This window comes from Callospermophilus lateralis, chromosome 2, assembly GCF_048772815.1.
Source record: "Callospermophilus lateralis isolate mCalLat2 chromosome 2, mCalLat2.hap1, whole genome shotgun sequence".
Classification (NCBI taxonomy): Eukaryota; Metazoa; Chordata; class Mammalia; order Rodentia; family Sciuridae; genus Callospermophilus; species Callospermophilus lateralis.
Genome location: NC_135306.1, coordinates 108,346,751 through 108,364,749, shown reverse-complemented (window position 1 = coordinate 108,364,749; position 17,999 = coordinate 108,346,751). Strand labels below are relative to the sequence as shown.

The following is a 17,999-nucleotide window of genomic DNA, read 5'->3' as shown; positions in this document are numbered from 1 at the left end:
CCTCTGGACAAGCAAGAAGGAAGGGCCCAGGCCAGCTTACCCATCACAGTGAGATTGAGCTGGCTCTCCCGATTGCCTGTGGGAAAGGTGGCAAATTCACAGATGTAGACACCCTCATCCTCCAGCTCCAGGCGGGAAAGGCGGATGGTGCCATCAGTGTAGGAGGGCCTCAGGAACTCCACGCGCTCACGGTAGGGGGACAGCACAGAGACACCCATGGCTGGGTTGTAGATGGCCACGTTCTGCTTGGAGCCATTGGTGGCCTTCTGCCATGTGACCTGGGTGATCTTCACGTTGGGCAATGGGTTGGCAAAGCTGCAGTGCAGCACTATGTCCGTGCCGATGAAGCCATACATGGAGTCGTTCACCTGAACCACCTGCGTGTGCGCGCCTGTGCGAGGGGATGACAGGACGTGTCAGTGCCAGGCACCACCTCCCCGACCCACCCACATGGCTCCCTGTGCTCTGGCCTGGTATTTTATAGCAGTCATTAATTTTTTAATTCTTATAATAAAAATATTAATTACTTGTTATAAAAACACTCTGGGTAATACCGAAAAGTCTGGATAAGAAAATGACAACATCCCATGATCCCACTGTTCAGAAACAGCACTGATTATATTATGGGATTCATCTTCTTTACCTCTATTCTATTTCTGTACTATCTGTTTTTGAAAACAAATCAGAACCACAGTGTACAGATCATTCCACACACTGCTTTTTGATTCGGTGATATATCATTAATATTGCTTCACATAGTAAACGCATGTCCACACCCTCATTTTTGATGAGCGGTGAGTGGCCTGCTTTCTAAGGAGAGCCCCAGTCTAGGAGCTACGAACTGCTTCTCCTTCCTGGTCCTCGGTCCCTCCTCTGGTAAATGGGGCAGATAATCCAGTCCTCTCTACCCCACAGGGTTGCCAGGGGACCAAATGGTATAACGGATGGGAAAGTGCGTCAGTGGTGACAGTAAGGACCTGTGGTGGCTGTCATCGTGTCCACTGCTGTGGTCTTGTCCCTCACGGCTGGGTCCCCGTTCCCTGATGCACTGGCTTGGCCAGGCAGAGCGACAAAGGTGCTGCCCAAGGCCAGGTCTCCACTGGCTCCCTGTTGCCTTTACAATCAAATCTAAATGTCTTAACTTGGCTTTTGACATCCTTGTCACTTGCCTGTTCCCCACATCTCTCCATAAGCTGGGTTTTCCAGCCTATCCTAATAACATGGCATGTTTCTGGGTTTCCCTCTCTTCCTTCTCCCAGTTACCCAAGCACTATTTCCTGAGTGGCTGTTTGCCAGTCATTATCAGCACTTGGGTCCTGTCTGTGGGCAACTCAGCCCAGCCACCAAGGTACACCAAGCCTGCCCTTGAAGGTCTCTAGGCTGTGGCTATGCAGTTCCCTCAGCCGAGGAGGCCCTTCCCCTTCTCCCTACGGAGATCAGGCTGAGGCCACTCATCTTTAGGAACTTCCCTGATCCTCCCAGCTAGAGATAACCATCTACCTCTAGCACAGCTCCTTCTGCCTTGGAATGTGGTGGTTGACCCTCTGACTTCTCCACCGGACTGTGAACACCTCCAGGGCAGGATCTGTGCCTTTTCTAGTATCCCCAGTGCCTAGCCCAGCATCTGACATACAATAGGTGCTAGTCAATATCTGTTGCCAGACTGCAATGGAAGCCAGGAGAACAGAGATTTGCAAGAAGGTGGGAGCGACTGACCTCGTGGCATGAATGAAAAAATTGCCTCCCGTTGCTCCACCAATTATTTAATCCCATCTACAGTGTCTTCTGTTTGAACTTCTTTACACCTGAACTTGGCTCTGCTCGCTTAACCTCTGGGAGCCATGCCCTGCATTCTAGCTCCATCCAGGCCACACTCATCCCAAGTCAGCCATGTCTTTGTCACACATTAGCACACTTCATGTCTTTACTTTGCTCAGTCAATTTGTGCCATCAATAATACCAATACTGCTGGGCCCTGTACTGACCCAGAGACAGCGGGAGGACCCCAAGGGAGTCTGGGATTCAAGAGTGGCAATTGGGGCCTCTACACGATGGAGACGTAGAATCAGGGTGGGTTCCTCTGAGGGTTCCAAAGCCCACTGACAGGGCAATAAATGGCTCCCCAATCCTCCCCTCCAGGGGGCACAGGAGACTGTAGGATCCCTGGTGCTAGTCACACAGTAAGCACTCAAGAAATGCTTGTGGAGGAAATCTGGCTTGGGTCCCCCCAGGCCAGGCCCTTGTCAGACTCTTGGTTTCCCTGATGTTCTTCTCTGTACGCTTAGTCACATCCACATTGCCCTTCAAGGCACACTGCGGTGTCCCCACCCCAGCCTTCCAGCTGGTCCTTTGGAGTTGGTGCCACACCTGACACCTCTCAGGCAGAGGTGCTGCTGCTGGAAGAGTGGATGGGATTAAGGCCAGCCACAGCTGGGGGCTGGCTCCAGCTGCTTCCTGCTTATGGTCCCACCTTGGGACATTAGTCTATCACTTCTCCTTTCTGACCTTCCTCTCCCTCTGACAGGCTGGACTGCCCTGTCTCAGTGCTCCCTCTGGCCCTAACTGTCTGATGGCAGTCCCGCCTGTGCCCCACCCCAGAAGCAGTTGCACAGTGAGGTCAATGGGCCAGACAGTCCAGCCGGCTTGCTGACTGGCCAGCTGGCAAGCGACTGAACCCTCAATCCTCCCTGGCACTATGAGTGGGTGCTCCCTGCCCCTCCCCCAGCCTCCACTCCCCAAACCTGCTGGAGGCTGCCCAGCTGAGATAATGCGGGTTTAATTGGGGAACTTGCACCACACAAAGCCAGGAACTGGAAAAGCCAGTTGGGAGGGCTTGGGCCATGGGTGAGAGTGGGGGGAAGGGATGTGGGCACCAGGAGCCATATTGGGATTAGTGCCAGGCATGGTGAAGCTGTAGGGGAACAAGGCCCACCATGTCCCAGTGAGCCCCTCTCCTCTCATACCCCGCAGGTGTGGAGGAGGCAGGGCCCAGGCCTTGGTGCATAGGCTGACATTCATTTGCTGCCTCTGGAGTGACCTCATCCTTTAGGGCTATGTCAGTGCCAGGAGGGGAGCTTGCTGATAGCATCTGATCATGGGGGGAAGGGCATTGCAAGGGACACTGGTGCCCAGACAGGGGTAGCCCTCCCTCATCCCTGAGTCTATTTGGGGGAGCTGCTCTTCTCCATTGTGACTATACCAGAAGCAACCCTGGGACAGGGCAGTGAGGAAAGTTTCTGGCCTCCTCTTACTGTGCTCCTGGCCCTTTCTATCCCCAAGACGGGCCGGGTGGGGTGGGGCAGGGAGGACCTCTAAGGAACAGCATGCTCACTTTTGCTCTTTGCCTTTGACACAGCTGCTAGAAGGGTCTGGGGCCCAGCCTGAGGGGACTTTGAAATATGGGGTTTGAGTCACTGGGGATGGTAGACCAGAGCCCTGGAACTGACAGGAACAAGGAAGACAGGCAAGATTGGAAATTCCCCTGTGGGCTCCCCTCTTCCCCACTCCAGGCGGAGGCACCTGGAACCCAAGCTTCTGCCTGGGGCTTTCTGTCTTAGTCCGATAATCTGGAAATGGACAAGGATGGCTCCTGCTCTCTGAAGGGCCACCCCAGCACATCTCCTCCAGGCAGCAGGCAGGGACGCTAAGAGCTGGCAATGTGGGCTCGCACTGCGCTTCTGCACGTCCTGGCTATCCAGCTGTGGGTCAGTGAATTCATCTCTTTGTGGCTCAGTTCTCACTGAGGCCACACTTCGGCAAGATGGGGATTCTAATAGTCAATACCTGCCCCATAAAATTGTTGTAAGGATTAAATGAAAGAGTACAGGGGAGACTCGGAGAGCAGCATTTAGCACAATTAATGCTCAATAAATGTTAGTTGCCATCACCATCATCATCTTTCATCTCAGAAGCAGTACACCTCCTTCCTGGAACTTCATTCGATGAATGTTTGCTGAGCATGTACCCCACACAGGGCACTATACTGGGTGCTATGAGGTCCCCCTCTTCCCAGATACCTCTGTAGCTCTTTATTCCTTCTTTAGCTGACCCTTCTACTAATATTCCAAAAGCATATGACATGCATCTGTACCCCTTAATTTTCTGTTTCTTGGCATGTGTGTTGGGTCTGTGTCTCATCTCCCAACAGATTGCGAGCCCCTGTGCAAGGGGCAGGATTATCCTTGGGTTGCCTTGACCATGTCACTCCTGATGCTGGTGGGTCCAGAGCCTGGGGAGTCCCTGCTGACCTTCTCTACTTCCCCAAACACCCTCTCTCCTCCCCTGCAGGCTCGTGGGAACTGGGATCACTGGCAAGGCAGCACATTGGAGCTCAATGGACCAAGCAGCCCATCACTTACCGAGTCCAAGGGGTTGGGTCACTTGCCCAGGGACATAGAACACCAACCTCAGTCTAGTACTCTTCCCACCACCCTGCCCCCAAACAGACTTTGGCTTAATCTAACTCCCCAGAGTCTTTGTTCCGGATTGTGTCCTTCCTAAAATGTCCCCTCCATCACCCCTTGTGAGAATGACACAAACACCAGTTAGAATCCTGCAGCCACAGAGTCGACTGGCCACCCTGCAGTGGGGTCCAGTGACTGAGTGCCAGAAACAGGGGCTTTGGACAGCCCAGGCAGGGCACCTGCAGAAGGCTGCTAGTTGCAGAGCAGGAAGATCCAGAGGGAAAGGGAGTGAAGAGTGGAGATCCCCTGGGCACCTGTGCCCTTAGCAGAGGGGCTCTTGCATCCCAATGATATTGAAAGAATGAATTTTTTCCCCTGTCCTCAAGCACTGCTTATATTCTTCCTGACCACCTTATGAACCCAGGGTCTGGGACATGGGTCCCTGGGGCTTGTGCTCTGGGGCCTCAGTTTCCCCACTAGTGCTCAGGTTGAACAGTTTGGGTGACCTGGCTTCCCAGAAGTGCTGAGTCAGCACAACAGGCGTCAGGCCGGCCCCCCCGGAACGTCACAAACCTGCAAAAGCCCCAGCTCAGCAACAAAACACAAAGGCGCCTCAGTTGTGGCAGACAAACCTGCTCCCCAAGGCCCTGCCCTGCCTGCCATGGAGCTAATCTGCAGGCGGGGGCCACAGGTTCCCACGCAGCAGGGTGTGGCCTGCTCTGTTCCCCTAGACCCGCTTGGAGCAGTTTTTCTTCCTGCACTTTTAAACCTCAGACTCTCCTCTTCCTAGGCAAGCAGGCTGGGACTGGGCCCAGGTGGCTAGGTGGGTGGGTGAACAGGGTACCTGGGGGAGTCAAGGGGACTTGGGCTTTCTGGTATGGATCACCTTTTTCTCTGTCCTAGCTGGGTCAACCCTTCCCAGACCCTGCTTTCCTGAGACTTGCCTGAGTACCCTCAGTTGGGTGGACAGAGATGGCAGGCCTGGCCTGGAGTGGCAGCGCATTAGAGACACAGTGCAAGTCTCTTTGTGTGGGGGGCACTGGGCTCCTGAGGGCCTCTGTGAAACCATCGTCCTTTGAGATCCATCTCTAGGGCTTTCCAGGGATGCTCCCTCCCTCCCCTCCAGGAACTGGCAGAAAGGAGCAGGACTTCCGGTGAGAAACCAGCTAAGTGCAAGTGGGAATGACTCACTCACTGGGGAGGGGGAATGCCTCCCCGAAACCCTGTTGAGTCAGCACAGTGACCTAAGGTTATGTGCCCCCCTGCCCTCTTCTCCAAATGTCAATCCTCAGGGCTGGCCAGCTGCTCACCTCCAAAGCCCAGGCTGGCTTCACCTGGGAGAAGCTGCCAAGGGAGAGGGTGAGATCAGGAGGCAAATCCTTTTCTGGGGACTCCTGCTCTCAGAAGGTTTTGGCAATCAGTGTCACCTGGACCCAACCATTCTGTCAGCCAGAACCCACAAGGGCGTGGCTCTCGCTGAAGTCCTTTGAACTTGTCCTGTCTCGTATCTGTGCTTCAGGCTCGGTTCCCATCAGTCTGGAGCTCCTCAAGTGCCCAGCCTGCGTGGTCTGCCACCAGACTCCCCTTTACACCAGGATGCAGCCAGAGTCCCCCAACTCAGAGACCTCAGTGAGGAGACAGACCCAGTTCTTAGCCAGCTCCCCGGCCAGCCTTCTGCGGGACCAGGCACATCTAGAAGGCACCGAGCCAGGGTGGACTCCAGTGCAGAGATGCTGGCTAACAGCAGTTCAGGGCCAGGGCTAGACTCAAGTCCACCTGGCCCTGACCTGCTGTTAGCCGGCATTTCTGTCCCCCTGTGTCCTGTAGAGCAGAAACTTTGGCTGGTGGGAGGTGGGCCCTGGAGAATTCTCCCTTGAGGACAGTGCTGCTGGGACAGCTCCAGGTATCCTGGGGACGCTGAGCCCTCTCCACACCCACCTTGCCAGCAGGGGTGATAACATCCTGGGATCCCACAGTCAGGGGCTGATTGCTACTGTCCAAGCCTAGGCGCCTCTGCCCCTCCTCTGGGGTCACAGAAACTGCCAATGTTTTCCTCTTGGCTGATGCTTCCCCCCCACACACACACGGAGCTGGTTAATGATGGGCTGTGGGGCTGGCGCCCGGCGCCTTGGGTGGGGGAGCACAGTGCGTGGGAGAGGCGGGAGCGCAGCAGCCTGGGAAAAGGCTGAGAAGGAGCCTGAGCCCGGATCTTCCAGACAGGCCCGGCCAGCCCTTCTCTTCTGGCAGCGTGGAAACCCTAGTGTGGCAGCAGCCATAGGGGGTGCTTGGCAAGTCCCATCTCTCTTGAAACCTGGCAGGACAGGTTGGGGGACAGGAATGAATCAGGGAGTTAGGTTTTGCCTTCTCCCACTGAGGAGCCGGTGCTGAGGGTGCCTGGACTGCTCTTCCGCTGGTCTGTTTCTTGCCGTTGCTGCAGCCCTAGGAGCCCTGGTAGGCAGGCCTTAGCCACCCCTGACTCTACCTTGGCACCCCAGGGACACGGAGCTTCTCTCTTAGCCCTGCTTTTCTCCATTTCTAGTTTTTTTTTTTTTTTAAACCAGGGATTGAACCCAGGGATGTTCAACCACTGAGCTACTTCCCCAGACCTTTAAAAATTACTAAAAAAATTTTTTTTTGAGACAGGGTCTCTAAGTTGCTTAGAGCCTTGCTAAGTTGCTGAGGCTGGCTTTGAACTTGTGATCCTCCTGCCTCAACTTCCTGAGCCACAGGGATTACAGGCATGTGCCATCGCACCCAGCTCCATTTCTAGTTTGCAAGGTGGCACCTATTGGTCAATTCTACTTCCCATCTTGTACCATACCCGCCACTTTTCCTCTGGGCAGGTGGAGACAAGACAAGGAAAGGCACCCACTGAAAATTGGGAGAGGTGGGCTCTGGTCTCCACTACCTGGTCACTGTTTTTGTCTGGCTTCAGGCAGAGCCAGTGTCCTTTTCTGTAAGATGGGAGTGCTGGACTCGAGGACCCCTAGAACTGTACTGAGGTGGCCTGTCCAGCTCACTCTACACCTCCCCTGGAGCTGCCTCTGGAAACCTGTGTACCAAGTGGCTCTCTGCCAAGCTCCACCAGGAAGACCTCCCAGATTAAGTGGCGTGCCAGGCAAATCCAAGTTGTGCTATGGCCAAGCTAGGGCACATGGGGATCTTCTATAGCCAAGCGATCACCAAGGCCAGCTGACACTAGCTCTTAAGTAGCTTTTCAATTCTTCTGGCTCAAATTCAAACTTGTCCAAAGCCCTCTCTCACCAGAACCCCCTCCCTCTCCCTCACCTCCAGCAGTATCTCACTTGCTCATTTTCTCAACACCCCTGGGCTGCAATTCTGCTCAATCCCTTCCCTTGGAACCTTAGCACCCACGATTTGCACTTCTTGTCCCTAGGCAGCCCCAATCATCTCTTACTAGTCCCCTAGAGTGTGACATTAAGTCTACAGTCTCCTGCCTGCAGCTCCCCCTCTAAACTCTGTCTCACCCAGCAGCCAGGTTCTCTCTCTAAAACATTAAACACTGCTACTTCTAATCCTCCTGTGGCTACCTGCAATCCTCAGGGTCAAGTCCAAGGTGCTTGAGGGCTCTGGACCTCATCTTGGGCATTTCCAGCCTCCAGCCAGCTCTTCTGCCTACGTGCCCTCCCTTCAGCCACACTGAACATTGTCATCAGTTCTCTGTCATACTGTTCCTTTGGCTAAAAATGCACACCCCATGACTTGCCCAAGTCCTCCTCTTTGTCCTTCCTGAATCACCTTGGACTTGGCTTTTGAGGAGGTGATTTTCTGGAGAGCACCCCCAGCCCCGTGCCAGGAAGCCCCCACCGTGGGCTAGGTGTTCTTGCACCCTGAGGCCCCTGTACTGGGCATGGTTCTGTCACAGCAGTCCAGCTTCTAGCCTGGCAAACAGAAGTCATAAGGGGTCCCCATGTGGTTGATGGACAAGGTTCTGAGCCAGCTAGGGTCCTGGGCCAGGGTTAGCCATTTCTCAGGTCTGACTGTAGTCTCCTGGACACTGCACATTCACCAAGGGGAGGAGTTGGACAGTGAGGCCTCACACCTGCATGGAAGGGACACTGGCCAGGGTCCCAATGTTCTTCCTTCACTGAAAGCAGAAAGCTACACCCTGACAGGGTGTAGGTCGGCCTGATCTGTTGGCCACCTTCTTGCCCCATATCCTACTTGTTTCCCAGTGCTACTTCTTAATTCGCTTCCTCTCTCCTCTGCCCCAGTTCCTAGCAGCCAGTCTCTCTTCTTTTCTCACGCCAGACCATAAGGTGAAAAATATTTTTCTCACCTAAGTGAGCTGTGGCCCTGAGGCCCGGTTCCCAAGGTCTGAGCCCTGTTTGTGTCTGCATGTTCCCCAGCTCCATGTCCCTCCCACCATGGCTGGGATTGCTCCTGTCCTGGCCTTTCTCAGTCTTGCACACCCTGAAGCCCTTGGCTCTTAAGGCCAAGATTCAGGCAGGGCCCAGACCTCTCCAACCCAGCTGTAGCAAATGACAGTCTCATGGCAGACACGGCAGCCTGGAGTTCCCTCAGCGAGCATGCATTGCTAATGACATATTTTGGGGAGTGCAGCAGCAATCTCTTTGGAAGGCTAGTGGAGGGTGGGAGAAGCTGGGGGCTGCTGAGAAAGCAGAGGAAAAATTCCCCAGGCTTCCTGGGGAAAACCTTTTAAAAGCTCAGTACTGATAAAGGTGTTGTCTCAGCCCTCTGGGTTCCAAGGGATCTTCAACACCCGTTTGAAAGCAGAGGGCTCTGGGATCTGCCTCACTCCAGGAGGGGCCAGTTGGCCCACCCCAGCATCCAGTTCTGCCAATGCCCTGTGCAGCTACAGGCAGGCAGCTGCCTGCACAGCTGGCTGCCGGGGGAGGCATTCAGGTGGGTGCAAGGTGTCTGCCGGCAGGGAAGGCTCATTTTCAGAACACAGGGTTGGGTGGAAGGTACGAGAGGATAGAGAAGGGGTTGAGAGGATAGAGAAGGGGTTGAGAGGAACGGGTATATCAGGCAATGAACCCATTAGCATTGACCTGAATTCAGATGGACCTGGGTTTGATTCTGCAATTTATTAGATGGGTGACTTTGATGAGTTGCATGAATTTCTTTGGGTCTTAGCTTCCTTATGTATAAAAGAGAGGGGATAATACTACCTCTAGGGCTGATAATGGCAGCATTCAGACAGTTCTGAGCGTCGTGCTGGGCACATGGGTATGCTATTGAAGTAGCTGAGCACTATAAAGTGGGGGAGACCTGCTAGGATTCAGGTGAGCCGCTCCCATCTCAGCTGCACCTGCCCACCATGTGCTCGTGAGCGAGTCCTTGCTGTGCCACCTCCAGGAGCACCACTGACCTCAGCACCACTGGCATTTTGGGCTAGATAGTTTTGTGTTGTGGGTTTGTCCTATGCATTGAAGAATACTTAGTAACACCTCCACTTGTGACACCCAAAAAAATGTCTCCAGACATTGTTACATGTCCCCAAGGGGGCAAACTGCTCCCAATTAAGACCACTGGTTGGCAGGGTGTCAGGCTCAGGCAGAGGTGGTGGAGTTCATGGTGAAGGTGCAGAGGGGAGTGGGGGGCCTGTTGGGGGTGCTCTGGCAGGGAACTTTTCTTGCATGTCCAGGGACAGAGAGCCCAGAGGCAGGCTAGGACAGTGGTTTGGGCGTTCCTCTCTGGAGAGTCTGGTCCTCACCTCTGCAGGAGGAGGGACAACGTATATGGGAGATGAGTGGGGAGAACAGGGGACTCTGGGGAGCTCGCTATCAGAACATGGGTTGTCGAGTGGCTTGCATGTCTCTAGAAGATGCAAGAGGACAGGGAAGGGACACAGACGGAGACACGCAGAGGAGGTGTTGGCCGAACTCTGAGACAGGAGGGCAAAGGCTGCAAAGGCAGGGGCTGGGCTGCTTCTCAGAGCAGAAACGAGGTCAGGCGGCATCTTCCCTCGGCTGGTAAACTGCTATCATTTCAGAAGGATTTTCACCTCATTTGGTTCCTGCTTAAGTGAAATCCACAACATGTGTTCTCTGCATTAGTGGAGTGTTTGTGCTTAATTAGTGGCAAATTCTTTCATATTAAAGTCATTAAGTTTTGCCGTTTGCTCTCCTCACCCTGGGCCTGGCTCTGCTGGCTTTCCCTTTAATGTGGGAGGGTCTGATTGCAGACGCGCAGGTTGCTCCAGCCTCAGTCTCAGGAGGCGGACACACGCACGGGCGAGTGCACAGGTACAAGCACACACTTGCAGAGGTGTGCACACGGGTGCATAAACACACACACACACACACACACACACACTCACACTTCCTGTGGCATTTGGACCCTATAGCTTTTGGACCTGTCACACCCAGGCTGGCATCTGTCACTCCCCAGCTCCTCTGTCCACACGTCGGGCACCTCTATGTGGCTGGCATCTCTGCCTCTGTCCACACTGCCTCAGCCTCTGGGGGGTTTCCTTGGTGGCAAGGCTTTAGACACAGAGGGACTGTCCAGGCTTCAGGGTGTGGGCTAGGGTCCTCCTGTGGAAGGGACAATGAGTAGAAAGCAACCTGGATTCTCAAGAGGCCAGGTTCACTTGTCCAGCAAGGCAGCAGGACCCAGAGCTACGTGTGCATTCCTGGAGCAACACAGAGGGCCACTGGAGGGACACCAGGATGGGTGTGTGGGCAGGGCCTGTCTTTTGGCCCTGGCCCCTCAGGAAGGACCTGGTCTCATCAGCCCCTAGTGATCTCTCTGATGATGCTTCAGAGTCATAGAACCAGGGCAACCCAAACTCTTAGACAGGGAGAGGGTCATCAGTGACTAGGTCCTGACACAATCTTCCCTCGACCTGCCTCTGCCTGTCATGAAGCCCCACCCAGCAATGTCCCAACCTGACCCCAGACTGCAGCAGATCAGCATTCAACACATCTCCTGCTTCAGGGCTGTCTCCATCCTACAAAAGCCCTCTCTGCCACCCTCTGAGCCCTGCTCCTGGGCCAGGGACCTCTGGACAGAGGGCAGCAGTTGTCTGCTGCACTTTACTGACCTGGGTCTACGGGAAGGCAAGAAGGGGAGACCAGAAATGGGACTGGCAAAGATCTGGGATTGTGTTTTTTCTTTGACTCCCTTGAGGAGATCCAGCAGTGGATGGGAGGTGGGCCAGGACGCAGTGCCCAGCCTGCTGGGCTGGAGAGGAGGCAAGACCCCTCTCAAAGCCCCAGAATTCAGACTAGTGTCTGCTGGCATCTGCATGGGACCCTGGGGGCATGAGAACTCTGTCACAGGACATAACAGAGGAGGTGAGAACTCAGGGACAAGGGCAGTAGCACCTTCTAATGGCTCTCCTGTCACGCCATGGCTTCAGAACCCATCTAGTCATGCCCCCAACATGCTTTCTGGCCCAGCTCCCATCTCAGTCCTGATTCCCTGTGCTGGCCAAGCCTCAGTGAGAATGAACACTTCCTTCCCCTGCAGACACAGGCAATGGCCTTTGGTTCAACTGGTGCTGGGTCCTGCAAAGCCCCCCTCAAACAAAACAAAACAAAACTCCGAGAATCCCAGGCTTATCCACTCCAGCCTTAACCTGAAAGCATCCTACACAGCCGCCCACGTAATCCTAGACCACGACACAAAACCTGGTCTTGAGCCCAGCCCTAACCATATCCGGGTTTCAGCCACAAAGTGCAGCAAACTCCAAGCACAGCCATGACTGCAGTGGCAGCCTGACGCTTGCTCTCTCAACACGGGGTTACCAGGGATAGCCCTGGACTCCTGGGCTCAAGCTCCTGCCTTAGCCTCCTGATCAGCTTTGGTGCTTTCTAGCAGTAGAACCCCTGACCAAGGCCTATGACCTTCCCTAAACCCAGCCTTTTCACCTGTAAAGTGGGGCCTAGCATGTCCACCTTGCTTGGTTGGGGTGAGATCACCTGTGTAAAATGACCTCCTCCATCCCAGGCAGTCCTCTGGGAGACCTGCTAGGCTGCCTCCTCCCGCTTCCTCAGCAGCACTAGATCGTCACTCTTCACTTGGCCAAGTGCTGAGAGGAGCCCTGCCGCTGCCACTACCTGTCCTCTTCCTGCCCGGCCAGGCAGGGGCGTATGGGGTGAGGGGACCCCAGAGGTAGGGAGATCCCAGGCCTGGCCCCTCCCCCGCTCTGCTGGCTCCCCCAGGCTCCCCTGGCTCTGGTGCCGGTGTCAGTTTCGAACGTAGGGTCTTTCCCACCCCCCACATCTCTCTGCCCAATGTGAATCTATCAGGGGCCTTGCCCAGTCCTGCTCCAGCTCCGACTTGCCAGGGTTTCAGGAGTCACTGGGTAGGGGCCGGCATGCCAGGGCCTGCTCCTCATCCTGCCCTGCAGAGAGAGCCAGCACGTAGGCACAGGGCACAGGGCCCAGCGCCCAGCTGTGGAGACGCAGCCCAGCCTCTGTGGCCACCTGCTGCCCTCTCGGACCCCTCCTTCCCCCTTGGTGCCCTCTTGGCCCTGCAGCAGCCCGTGGCCCAGATGTGTGTGTGCGAGGGGTGGACCTCACGTTCCCCAAGTCTGGGAAGAGTGCTGTCCCTTCATCTGCCCCAGGACTGAGTCATCATCCCCTTAGCAGCAGAAGCCTAGGGTCTGCGGTGCTCTCCTTTCTCCCTAGGAGAGAAAGCACAAGAGGGTCATGTTCCCTGCCAGGCCCCTCCCAGAGGTATAAGAACAGTTAGCACGTGCGTATCAGCTGCCTGTGCCAGGCCGGGTCTGAATGTTTACATTTATTAACCCACTTAATTCTTACAACTCCAGGAGCTAAGTATCATTATTGTCTCATCTTAGAGATGAGGAATTCAGAGAAGGCAAATAATCTGCCCAGGGTCAAACAGCCTGTGAGGCTGGTTCTGATCTGGGCAGTCTGTCTCCAGAGGCTACACCTTCTGCCATCACACTGGATGCCTCAAGGCCTCACTGTGTCCCCTCCCTGGGGAAGCAGTGGCCTGAACCCCGTGAGCCCCCAACTCTGGGTAAGGGTGCATGGCACATGCAACCTTTGTCCGTGGGTGGCCCTGGCCTGAGTCTGCTGAGGAGGTGGATGAGGGTGGACACCATCCCCTCCCCTCCGCCTCTTGGCCTTGGCTCTGGGGAGAGGCCCAGCCTCCTGCAACCTCCCCCACTCCCGTCAGAGCTACAGGCCAACCAGCCACAAAGGATAATATCTTGGACTCCAAACTCATAAAACCTTCCGTATGCCTGACATTTGGATTGAACTGCCACTTTTTGGCTATGGGTCTTTGTCTTTCAGCCCCTCAACTTCTCCACCTGGGAACTGCCAGCTTCTCCCCTGGGTGGGGTAGTGGTATCTCCTGGTATTGCCTCCAGGGGTGGTGGGGCTTTAAGGAGGAGTGCTGAGCACTTCCGGGAGTCTTAAAGGGCTAAGGCTGCCAAGTACTAAAAACTGAAGGTACCGGAAATTTAAATATATAATCTTATTTAATCTTCACATCCATCTCAGGAGGGGAGTCCCCTCAACCTCAGGCCCAGAGAGGTGAGTGACTGCCGAGCTCTGTCCTTTCCCAAGGCCGAGAAATGAAAGCCACTGGTCTTCCTTCTGTCCTCATTTTGACCCCTGCCCCTCCCACCTAGCATGCCCCTCTCTCTGGGTTGTCAGAAGCCTGTAGTCCTGGAAAGCAGCAGCAGGTGCTCCTGAAAAAACAGCTTTTCTCTGAGAGAGGCTCAGGGACCTGAAGAGTGGACTTGGAAGTGAGCAGGAGCCGTCCCATCTCCTGCCACCGCTGCATGTTGGCCAGCTCTACCGTCAGGCCTTCCCACCAGAGGCTGCTGGGATAGCACACCAAATTAGCTTAATGAGCGCGGCCCGGGCTTTAATTGGGGCCCTCTGCTTTGCAGCGACGATGCCTGCTTTCATTTTTGATGCTGGGAAAGGGTGGGTTTTCTCTCCCTCCCGTGCATTTTCACCCAGGCTAATGGCTCCTCGATCAGAAAGGCCCCTATGACTGCTAATTGGATTTAATTACTGGGGTAATTAATGATTTGATTGGAAAACTGAAATGTTGTGGGTGAGTTTTGTGTATAAATAGATGGGAAAGTCAAAGGGACGGAGAGCTGAGACTGAGACCCAAGGAAGGTCGGGTGGGAAGAAGGAGCGGGCTGAGATCCTTCAGCTGGCTGACCTCAGCGGGGGACCGGCTGGTCGCTCCCCATGCCTAGATGAGGAAAGATGGGCAGAGGTTGCAAAGCAGCTGTGGGAAGGGAACTGGCAGAGTCTGCCCTGGAGGAAGAGTGGTGGAAAGGTGTGACTTGGCCTGCCAGTGGCTCAATAACGTGATAATGGTGATAATGGTCATGAGCGCACCTGGGAGGACTTATCAGCCAGGCACAAGCCCATGGAAATGTACTGTGGTTGCTGCTCTTGTTGTGGCTACAAAGGCCCTGCCTCTGGGTCAGGAGATAAGCACAGGGCTCATCAAGGTGAAGGCAGCCAGGTCCAGAGAGGGGGCAGTGGGCATGTGGTGGAAGGCCACCACCTCTGGCTGTGCTCTCTTCTTCCCTTGGTCTCCAGATGTCTCCTAAGGCTCCTGGACTTGTTATCTTGTATCTTTCCTGCTTGGTTCACACCCACAGTCTGAAGTGATGGGGGCTGGGTGGGCAAGACATTTGTTCCTTGAACTTCACGGTGACTTGGAGGTTTTGTGTTATTCTGGGGAGAGGGAGACCAGGGGAAGGAATAGGAGACGAGAAGGGCTGGGAGAGGACTGGCCACCTGGGGATGGATATTTGGTCCATGCAGCTGAGTCCAACGTGGCTTGATGATGCTTCCAGGGTGACAGGGTCCTGACCATGTGTCCAGCAGCCATGTGTCTGCCCTGAACTCCTCTCCAGCTGCTCCCTCACCCCCACCTCCAGGGCCCAATCCGATCATTCGCAACATTATAGCCATTTGATTCCTCTTCCTAATTTCTAGGATATGGCCCTGGAGTTCCCCATCCTTACTGCAGCTCGGCTGGGAGTGCAGGCTCCCGTTTCTTATCTGGAGTTATGGTACCCATAACACTGAAGATAGCAACCCGAGCAGCGCTTCGAATCTCACTTCATTGTCACAGAGACCCTGTAAGACAGGTGCCACTGTCATGCTGGGAAACTGAGGCCCAGGTTTGGTGAACAAATCTGTCCAAGCCAACAGCTAGTAGGTGGATTTGAATACAAATCAGATGGAATGACGTAAGTCCTCCTCCGACTGACGGCTCTCCACTGCCTGGGGTAAAGCTAAGCCACTCGACAGGCCTTCACAATCCGCCTCTGCTGTCTAAGTTCCCAGCTACCTCTCCTGCCCTTCCCACGTCCCCACCCTCCACAACAGCCTCGTGGAAACTCCTCTTTCAACACAGTGCCATCCACTGCGTCCCCACAGACCCAGCCCCTTGCTCAAATAGCAGTCCCTGGTGTTGGCTGTGACAGAAATGGGGACATGTTCATCTCAGAAGCCCCAGTGCCCATGCCAGTGCTCACAGGAGGAATGCACTGAATCTGGTTCACTCATGAACTGTGAGCCTGAGCCAAATCCAAGGGAACAGACCAGGGATGCAGGTCCCTGTCAACTTCCCAGGTCACTGAGAGCTTTTAATTTAGGAAGCTGACTGATCAAAGGAGTGCCAAGGACATGATTATTTGAAAAAAGAAAGATTCTCTACAAGAGAAAGGCTAAGAGGCCACAGATGTGGGGGTGCATTTAATTCCAGCTCCAGTGGGAGGAGGAAGCACCCCTCCTATCCTCTGCTGTCCAGGCTGGCTTGCCAGGACTGATCCCACCCGCTTCTAGTCCTGGGTATCCTGAGGATCCAGGGTTCTGGAACCAATCAAGAGGAAGGTGTTGCCCACTTTGAAGATGATCAATTGAGACCCAGAAGCGTGAAATGACTTACTTGTGGTTATACAATAAAGTGCAAAGTCAAGGAGAACCCATCTCTTGACTCTTCTACGTTCTTGGTTCCAAAGAGTGAAGACTTCTGGGTAAGGGTCTCTGATGGGTAGGTTGGTGTCCCATGAGCTTAGAGACCCAGGCGGCCCAGAAAAAGGTGAAGATGGGCAGCTTCCCACCCTCTGTCTCCCACCACCCATAGGCCTCAGCGGCCCAGGCGGGGCCTTTGGTTGGAGATCTGGAGTTCAACCCTGCCTGTCTCCTTGGGGTGGGGTGGAGGAGGGAGAGAAGCTTGAAGAAGCAGGTCAGAGCTGATCCTCCCCACTGCCCCACCTCCCCTGAGAGCGCTCAGTGGAGCCTGTAGGACCAGAACCCAGGCGCGCTGTCCTGACATGTCTGGTAGGCACAGCTTGAGTGGGAAGTGAGGTACTGAGTCAGGGCTGGGGGTAGGGGGGAGCAGAGAGGGGAACAGGCATGGGGGCAGGAGGGAGGTCTGTCCTCCTCAGTGGAAAGGAAGCCAGGGCTGGCAGGAAGCAGGGCAGGGGTGGGTGCCCGGGGTGGGAAGGCAGCTGGTAGGCTCATTGGGTCTTTGGGCCCCGGCCCTGGCTCTCGGGGTGCAGGCTCAGACAGGCCCAGGAGCAGGACTGCTGGAGGCAGGCAGGGGCAGGGTGGGAAGCAACATCTTGTCTCCATTGTCTGGGGCAGGCTGGGTGCTCAGGCCTGATAATAGCGAGATAGCTGCACCACTGCACCCGGATGATGCATGACAATCAACCAGAGGCCTGGAAATCACCAGGCAGTGGGGGAAGGGGGTCTACCAGCTAGCATCCCCCATTAGGTCTGCCAACACCAGGGGCTGCCCACCGCAGCAGACAGAGGCTGGTTTTGGGAGTGGCAGTGCCCACGCTGCTCAAGGGAAGGCCTTGTGCCCACGGTGGCAGTTGGGGGGAGGGTTGGGGTGAGGATTAGGCGGGGAGACGCTTTGAACCCCAGCAAGACTGGTGGGAACTGGTTCTTGACTCATGGCAGAGAAAGGGGGGGGGCGTGGGGAATGGAAGGGTTTGTGCTTTATTATTATTTATTTTCTTTTATGAGATGTGAACTCAAGTAATTAAAAATACGCATTTTATTTTACACCATCTACCCTGCGGTGTCTCCACATCTTTCTTCCAGACCTGGTCCCATCAGAATGGCTGGCATTTCAGAACAACATCTCATTTTCAAAGTGATAGAGACAGATTGACTATGTGCCTGTTTTTATAAGGCTCAGCTCTGCCCCTCACCCTCCACCGCCCTCCTTTTTTGGAGTGTCCCTTACTCTTAAAAATAAATACTGGTGGACAGTATTTGTGCTTCCTGTCTCCTAAAATTCATGTTGCTCTATTTCCACCAGAACTGGGTGAACACCCTCTACGCAGTAGTTCCCTTGTGGGATTCCTGGTTTTCGTTTCCATCTTTTGGAGCAAGTCTTGATATTTTTGTTTTACAGAGGAGGACACTGAGACCCGCAGCAGGAGATCTGCCCCGGGGCACAGCTAAAGCACAGTTGAATCAGAACTTGAAGCTCAGGATTCTGTCTGCTTTCCCAGAAGGACGCTGGGGACTCTGCCTTTCTGACTCCTCAATTAAAACCTTCTCCTGAGATTCTAGCTTCTACCTGTCACCTTGCACGACAGCTTTACCTATGTAAGTAGGATGGATG

The 17,999-nt window shown here is 54.7% G+C and overlaps 1 protein-coding gene across 1 annotated transcript in view; it reads right to left on the bottom strand.

Annotated features, from left to right (window-relative positions):
- Positions 1-17,999, bottom strand: part of Nectin1 (nectin cell adhesion molecule 1) — a 60,987-nt gene that overhangs the window by 15,786 nt on the left and 27,202 nt on the right. The window contains exon 2 of the mRNA XM_076843686.1: positions 41-391. Coding sequence (XP_076699801.1) covers positions 41-391 — 351 coding nt within the window. The remainder of the gene's footprint in view (positions 1-40; positions 392-17,999) is intronic.